Raw genomic sequence first — 8,650 nt, forward strand, 5'->3', positions numbered from 1 at the left:
CGGTTGTTAAACTTTAGGACATCATGTCCTTAACTTCATATGTGCAGTATAAATGTTAAGGACATGGCGTCCTTAACTTCATATGTGCAGTATAAATGTTAAGGACATAATGTCCTTAACTTGTATTTGCACATTCTGTTTTTAAACTTTAGGACCTCATATCCTTAACTTCATATGTACGGTGTAAATGTTAAGGGCATGGTGTCCTTAACTTCATGTATGCAGTGTAAATGTTAAGGACATAGTGTTCTTAACTTTATAAGTGTTGTGTAAATATTAAGGACTAGTATCATTAACTTCATGAATGTTGTGTAAATATTAAGGACAAAGTGTTATGTATTTGCACCTTCCGTTGTTAAATTTTAGGACATAATGTCCTTAACTTCATATGTGCATTGTAAATGTTAAGGACATGGCGTCATTAACTTCATGTGTGCAATGTAAATGTTAAGGATCCTATGTCCTTAATATTTACACAACACTCACGAAAAAAGAGTAAATACATCTTTTCGTATTAATTTTAATAGAATAGTGACTATTTTTGTTCAGCATTAAAAATACTGAATAAAAACTAAATACCATGTTAAAAAGTGGTTATCCCACGCTATTTCTACGAAAAAGATAAGACTTTGGGATGAAAGTTTAATTTCTACTAGGAGCTGGTCCAATTCCTTTTTTTTTTTTTTAAAGTTGGCCCTGCTCGTGCATCCTAGTTTAGGCAAGTGGTTTTAGAAACAATTAGTTCTTATTTTAGTTATTATTAAGATAGCTTAATAATTCTCTTGCTTAATAAATTGAAACGCTAGGCAATTTTAGGCGCGTATTTAAATATTGACCATGTCTTCTTACATAATTCTTGGTCAATATCAATTAATTAAATGGTCATGAGTGCATTCTCGCTCATTGATTTGCTAAAAATAAACCGTGTCTGACCTTGTGTTCATACTCGTTACTTGGTTAAACGCGACCAAATACAGACCTTGTGTGCTTACACACTCCTAAGCTAAAATTAATTATTAAGCGGTACTAGATAATAATAATAATTTAAGGCAAATAAAATACACTTTGTTCAAAAATATTTTAAGCCAAGTTTTAATCAATAAAAGCGGTCGTGCTAGAATTACGAGATTCGGGGAGGGCCTTACACATTCTCTCCGATCAATAGAATTTCTTACCCGGTCTTTTGACTAGAGAGTCAAACCTTCATTTGACTACAGATTCAAATAAAATGTGACTTGGAACACTCCAAAAATCAATTTCAAATGATGGTTCTGCATAAAATAATCTTTACTCAAGTTTGTCACTTTAATCGAAAATTTTTTTTAACCCATAATCCATAAACATTGTCTTTTTGGGATAAAAAGATGTTTCACGTTACGTATTAGCTTTTGATATCGATTTGTCTAAGTGTGCTTCCTATGCGTGTGTGCGTGGGTGCGTGTGTATCTCTTTGCGCATGTGAACGTGCTTGCATGTGTCTTTCTGTGTTTGTGCGTATGTCCTTGGTTGGTACGAACATCAAAATTAAAGTTGATTGGTAAATACTGAAGTACTAAGATGTTAGGTGTAAAATATTTATTGAAAATTATAGTTCTCTTTTATGCGAATAAAATTTAAATCAGGAACCGGTAAATTCTTTTGTTACTAGAATCAGAATGTCATGCTACATTCTTTATTACTTTGGATTGAAGAAAAGAATTGAAATTGCATGTTCGTGGGGAAGTAAGTTGCATTCTTATATAGCTTTTGTGATTAGTATGATACCGGCATCTTGGAAGCATCTATGATCTAACTCTGTAAGCGGCCTTTAGTTTGTCTTAAGTTGTTCTAAACTGCTTTTAGCATATTTTTATATCATATGGTCCAATGAATGTATTTACCAAATATATAGATAAGACGAAATATACTTAAGTTTGACCTTCTTATAAGCTTATCCAAACATACTTTAAATAGTAGAAATTAGGATAAGATATGTTTCTATTTTTACATAAATTTGATACTTTCACTGATGTTTGACTATAATTATATATTTTTAGTGCATTACTTACCTTATATTTTGGTGCTTTAATGCTAAATTATACTATATTTATGCTTACTTGAATTTATTTTATGTGTAGGTACCTTGAAAGATAAAATTTGGAGCAAAATAAAGAAATAAGTATATATTATACACTACAAAAATGAATTTATGATTATTTTATTATGAAATATATAATGATTAAAGTTTAACCTCACAAAAGAAGACAAGAAGAAACAAAAGCAAAGAATCGAAAAGTTAAGGGAAAGAATGATAAATGAAGCAGAAGTTAGGCAGCAAGTAACGTGAAGCGGAAAGGCAGCAGGCGAAGCGAGATTTTCTTCTCGCGTTTAAGCTCACGACGCGCAGCGTGACGCGAGGTGCGTCGCGCGGTCCGCGTGGCTACGTACGGATCCAGTTTCGAGTTTATTTTGTCATTCTTTTTTATTTTGAACTTGATTATTTTGTCTATGTTTTTTCCATACACATATAAATAGTCATTAAACATCATTTTTAGGGGGAAGGAGACCGAATTTGGATAGACTTTAGACGAAGGGAGAGCACGGAGCCGTTGTGGAGGCTGAAATTTATCAGATTCCATCTTTCTTCCATCAAACTTAGTAATCTTTACTTTTTCTTGATGATTTGTTGTTTTGCTACCATGTCTATGTGGAGCTAAACTTCACGTTCTAGGGTTGTGGTTGTCATAAATATTGAAGTTTATTAATTATATTACCGTTAATTCCAGTTATCATCTTTGGTTGTTTCTCTAATTCTGTGCATAATTGCTTAATTGTTTGGCTAGCAGTTGAGTTCTATTTACTATCTATGCTATGCTTGAAAAAGTCGTGCTTAGATTAGAGTAGAATTGGAGAGAGCTTGTTTCTGAACCCGTGGCTTGGGGAAAGATTTTGCGGTTAGGAGAGGAATATACCTAACAATTTTGCTTAGTTGAATAACGTATTATATTCATTCATGATAGATTCAAGACCATACGAATATAGGGTTGATATATTATGGATAGACGGATAGTATTGTGGGAACATGTTATTTATATAAACGATCCGGTCAACTAGCAATCATAGATAATTTGGATTGACAAGTGTAATTACGAACTCAATAGGATTGATAAACCGACCACAACCCTGGAATCTATATCTCCCTTGGTTACGTGTTTAATTTTCGCAATAGTAGATTAATAGAAAAACATCACTCTTAAATATCTTGGACAATTAATTGATTTTAGTTTGCTTAGTTGACAATTGATCTAAGTCTCTATGGATTCGACATCCGACTTTCGAGTCACTTTATTACTTGACGGCCACGTATACTTGCGTGTACTTGGGGAACCAACAATCAACCTCTAAAGAGTCTAAATTGACTCTTTCACGTTGTTGATGTTATTCCAACTCATTAGCCATTTCTTTCAAGTTAGATAAATCTTGAGATGTTGAACTTGATTTTTGAATTTTAAAAATTGTAGGATAGTATCTCGTTGTAATTTAACTTAATCAAAAATTCAAGTATCTACTTTATTCTTAAATAAATCCTAAATATGTTTATTATAACTAGAAAATAGACTGAAATAAACTAGGAGCAATTCCATACTACACACTCATATACTCTAATTTCGACATTTACAATCATATGAATCAATCAAACTATGTTAACATGACCATCACGACAATAACTTATATTTAACAATTTCATTAACTTCCAAAATCATTAAATACACCAAAAACAGTCAAATATAAATTCAAAATTCACAGTTCTAAGTCATAAAGAAATTCTAGTCATAAATTCACAGTTCTAGTCATAAAGAACTAAAAAAGTAAAAGTACAAGCATTTAATAAAAAATTATCATCTACTACTTTTTATGCTAATCGAGGGCTAATAAAAAGTAGTCTTTAAAGTGATCAAACAACTTTCAAATACAGCTCATATTTTTAGCAATAGGCCAGTATTTACCAGCCACGTGTTCAAATATAGGCCAGTAACTAGCAGCCACGTGTTCAAATTAGTGAAACAATCGTAAAATATATTGTGGAGTCAAGGGAATTCGAACATATATATATATAGTAAAAGATTTCGATGAAGCGGTGTCCCGTGACATCACTTGGGTCCATGTAAATCCGTTCCTACTTCCACCTAATTTCTTAACTAAGATCCGTAAGGGTGTATTCTAATGGTCAATGAGTTGGAAGGAAAACTATGAGGTCTTAAGTTTAACTTGTTTAGAGTAAATCAAAAAATATTAGGTGATTTCTTTTTATCTGTCTAATCTTTGGTGGATAGAGTTATGCGATGCCTATGCTAGTGAAGGTAGTCAATATCCAGACGCAGGAGACCCGTACACCACCATAAAAAAAAAATTAAAAACTTAGATAACCCTTTTAATAAATATACATATTTTAGAATATATTTTTTTCCTTCAATTTTTTATATACGTATAGTCCAAGTTCAAGATAGTGAATATTTTGTACTTGGCGCTATTACTACTGCAACTTTCCCTACTATATTGGTAGAGATGGGATTTGAGGCGGACGAATCGCCGCGAATGCTTTGGTGCACGTGGCATGTTATTATAGGCTCTGACAAAAAAGCAATCTCGGATTAAGGACAACATGGTGCCAGGTCAACCTAGGCCCTTGCCAATAATCTCTTCTGGATTTACTCGAATCCTGATAATATTGTTTATTTTTTCCTTCTAAAATTGGTACAATTAATCCAACTATAAATAAATGTTATACTTTTGTAGTTCTTGACTTCTTGTTTCGCGATTTGATCGTCTACTCATGATATTTACTGAAATATAGATTAGCATAGGCGGCTGCGACTTGCCACTCGGCTTAACTTTAATTTAATTATAAGTGGCTTAATGATGACAGCTAATCAATTTTAAAATAGTGTCCCAAGTTGTTCCCTAATTAATTATGCCCACAGGTTTCTTAAAACTGGAACTTTCTCTCTACAATATTGATGCTTCTTACTTCCTTTAATTTATTAGAAAAAAAAAACATGTTTGAACCTACTGTCTTATCAAAAAATATACTTGTTTCAATTTATGTGAACATATTTCGTTTTTTAGTTCGTGTCAAAAAGAATGATCATTTTCCTTATTTAGAAATAATTTACCTTTATGCAATGATTTATAGCCACACAAAATATATGTGCCTCATTTTACGAAACAAGTTCAAAAATCTTATTTATTTTCTTAAATTCCGTGCCAACTCAAATAAATTCACATAAATTATCAAAATGATCAATTTGTGAGTTTTGTTTTCTTCTTTTAATGTTCAAAAGTTGCGTATCATCAGACTATACATAAAGTTTGTTTGGTTCTATTTGGATGACACGATGGTTTCATTAAAAGCAGGGGCGACTCTAAAGGCGTTGGCCAGTGAGACCATTGCCTTAGCAGAAAATGTGAAGGTCCCAAATTTATTTTAAACTTTTATTGTTATTATTACTATCATATACTATAATTTATATAAATAATTATTATAAAAAAAGTATTACAATAATTTTTTTTATTATTTGAGTGAGGTTATTTTATACCAATAAGTTCATAAATTAGGATAATTTTCTCACTCATTAATTAGTATATTTGCTTCACTCTTCAATTTTAATTTTATCCTTTTTATATATTAAGTTACATATATCGACAACATAATGAATTTCTTTTACAATCTTCTATGAAATTGCATGAACACAAAAGTATTCATGCACCGATTTTATTTTAGTGTAATTCAACATAATATATTAGGTTATTTATAATTTATTTTAGATATTCACCAATAAGTACTACGAATTAATAGAATGAACTATAATTATCGATTAAATCGATCAGAAGGAGTAAATATTTTTGACACCATTAATGCTCAAAACTTAATTAAGCTATTATGTTATGTACGTTTATTTCTTTTTCTTGATTGTGATCATAGTCAAATCAAAATTTTCACTTTGAGTTCTGAATCTCAAAGTTCGATAATCCACCACTTTATTCTTTGTGCTCTTCTTCCTAATTTTTTTTTTTAAATTTACTATTTTTTGTCTTAAATGATTAATTTGTTATTTAGAAGCAAATTTTGTTGTTAGTGTAAAATTTTTATAGAATAAATTTAATGGTCTTTCAATATGGTTTCGCCTTAGGTCACAATATCCGTTGAACCGCCCCGCATAAAAAAGAAGCCAAAAGGAGGAAAAACAAGGTTCCATTTTCCAAATAATTATCCAAAGGCATCGTCCCAGTTAAATATCTATGAATAACCTACCACTTCCTAGCTTTGGTTATATCTTTTTATCAATTTTCTTTCACTTTTTTGTCACTTTTACATCTTCTTATTAGCTTAAGCTTAATCAGATAAGGGTTATCCAACTTTTGGCCTTTTTTCAATTTCAACTTTTCGCCTGCTTGATGTATGCGAGTCATTACTGAATAATCTCTTTATATATATATATTTATTAGCTTAAGCTTAATCAGATAAGGTTTTCCAACTTTTGACCTTTTTTTTCAATTTCAACTTTTCGCCTGCTTGATGTATACGAGGCATTACTGATAAATCTCTTTATGCATATTATAATTGGTTCGTAGCATAGTAAAAATAATAATTAACTTGTTATAGACACCGTAAAATAATATTACACCTTGTTTGGATGGTTTTTATGTATCGTTTCATAATATATTGTAATAATATTATATTGTACGGTATCGTTTTGATGTATACAATATTTAGATAACTAACTATTCTTACACTAATAAGAAAATACATACGCAAACATTCGAACTATATCTCTCACCATTTTACATGTGATCTTATTCGAGATTCCAAGAGCAAAATAGGAATATTCTAATTTCTACGTACCACTGCACTATACTAGAAAATTTAACATCGTCATCAAATAACTTTAATCGCCGTAGAATATAATCCCGGCGGCGGCGGCGGCGGCAAGCTTTCCAGCAAATCGAAAGTGAGCATAGAATAAGCTCTTGGTCTTGCTACTAACCGTCGTAAATTGTTCACCGCCGGAAAAACTGGCTCCGGCTTCATCTCCGGCGTGCCGACATACTTAGCTTGCATGTACTTATGCTTCCTCCACGGAGCCATGTGCATCTTCTTTTCCTTCATACACTTCTTAGATGCACAACATAATATTTTTATTAGATTCCTAAGCCTCTCAATTTTTCCTACGTATACTTCTGGCAATTGTTTCACTAGACCATTGTACTCTTCGTTAGCTCGTGCCATCTCGAATTCTCCTCTGAAATTCAATTCTATGATCACCTTCATTATTTCTCCCTTTTTTGAAATTGGATTCTGCACCACTTCCATATATGTGTGTTCACCTTTAAGCCCAAAAAGAGAAATATAATAGTTCAGTATTTTTCATTTTTTCCTTCTTTCTATTTTTTTTAATTTAAAAAAAAAAAAAATTAACGACAAATTTTTCTGTTTACTGTACAATTTATTCGTCGTTAGTTCTTGTATTCTTAGTAGTTTAGAGAAATGTGAAGTGTTTGAGACGGCATACCTGAAGGCATTTCGCGCGAGCTTTTCCACTTAGACTTGCAAATGAAGCAATTATAACCTGCGTTTCTAAGGCGTTCGGAGATTTCATTTTGTGTACATTTCCTACAACTATCTGCTACCATTTTCTTGCAGTTGCAATTGATGCCTGTTGATTTCAATTCTTTTAGAGCCTCCTTTGTAGCTTTTCTGACTAATGATTCAAAAGAAGTTGTCCTACACAGTGTTGTCTAAAAACAAAAACAAACAAATATTAAAAAAAAGATTTATATAGTAAAAAGAAAAAGTTGCCCGTAAGGGTTGGCTAAGTTGAGATGAGTAGTATCCACATGGGAGACCTATGATCGATTTCCCTCACCAGCAGTCACCTCAGTCAAAGCTCGTCAAATTGAACTTGCGTAGTACGGCTTATATCTCAAGTGTAGTTTGCGAGCTGTGTATTCACGCGAAAGGCAGCGGCAAGGGTTTTTCTAGATATTCAAAAAAAAGAAAAAATGTAGTCAAATTAAATAAGGATCTTACGTGAAGAAGCTCCCTTTGTGATTCCCAAAACGCCTTGTTCTCCTCACTATTGTTTACATTTTCATCGTCCTCCGCATGCATTATCTCTCCACTACTATAGCTAATGCTCGAATCCAACGAACATTCCGACGAGTAAAACTCGAGGCCTTCGTCTAAGAACCCAAATATCAATTCACATATGCCTTCGGGTTCATCGGATTTCTTGACAAAGTCACCTAATTCCCGGCCGTTCAACGGGACTTTAGACGATTTTCCGGCCATGTGCTTACAACTATACCTTTTTAAGACTAATTTTTCCACTCAACTAGGCTTTCGCCCTATGATTTTTTGTGGCAACGAGTTGTTTGTTCTTATAAAGTGCAGCATTAGGACCCACAGGAACCCACTTGATCCAGGTGGACTAACTGTATTCTGCGGATATGACTGTCGATTTTCGCTTAGTTTTTGGCAGGTATATGTATACAGTCGAAATCGAGTTCGCCTGCAACTTGGTAGATTAGGCTTGAAACGTGGTAACCAAGGATTGATGATCGACCTCGAGTCCCACCGAGCTAGAACCCGAGGTCAGAACGCCTGTCTTCG

The 8,650-nt window shown here is 32.7% G+C and overlaps 1 protein-coding gene across 1 annotated transcript; it reads right to left on the bottom strand.

The window, feature by feature from the left end:
* Positions 1–6,751: 6,751 nt before the first annotated feature.
* On the bottom strand, positions 6,752–8,404 carry LOC107794397 (uncharacterized). The gene is made up of 3 exons (XM_016616880.2): positions 8,069–8,404; positions 7,551–7,776; positions 6,752–7,365 (listed from the first exon to the last, which is right to left on the bottom strand). Exons 1-3 carry the CDS (start codon positions 8,327–8,329, stop codon positions 6,917–6,919), a joined length of 936 nt encoding a protein of 311 aa, XP_016472366.1. The 5' UTR covers positions 8,330–8,404; the 3' UTR covers positions 6,752–6,916.
* Positions 8,405–8,650: the final 246 nt, after the last annotated feature.

The sequence above is a fragment of the Nicotiana tabacum genome, chromosome 2 (genome assembly GCF_000715075.1).
Source record: "Nicotiana tabacum cultivar K326 chromosome 2, ASM71507v2, whole genome shotgun sequence".
NCBI lineage: Eukaryota > Viridiplantae > Streptophyta > Magnoliopsida > Solanales > Solanaceae > Nicotiana > Nicotiana tabacum.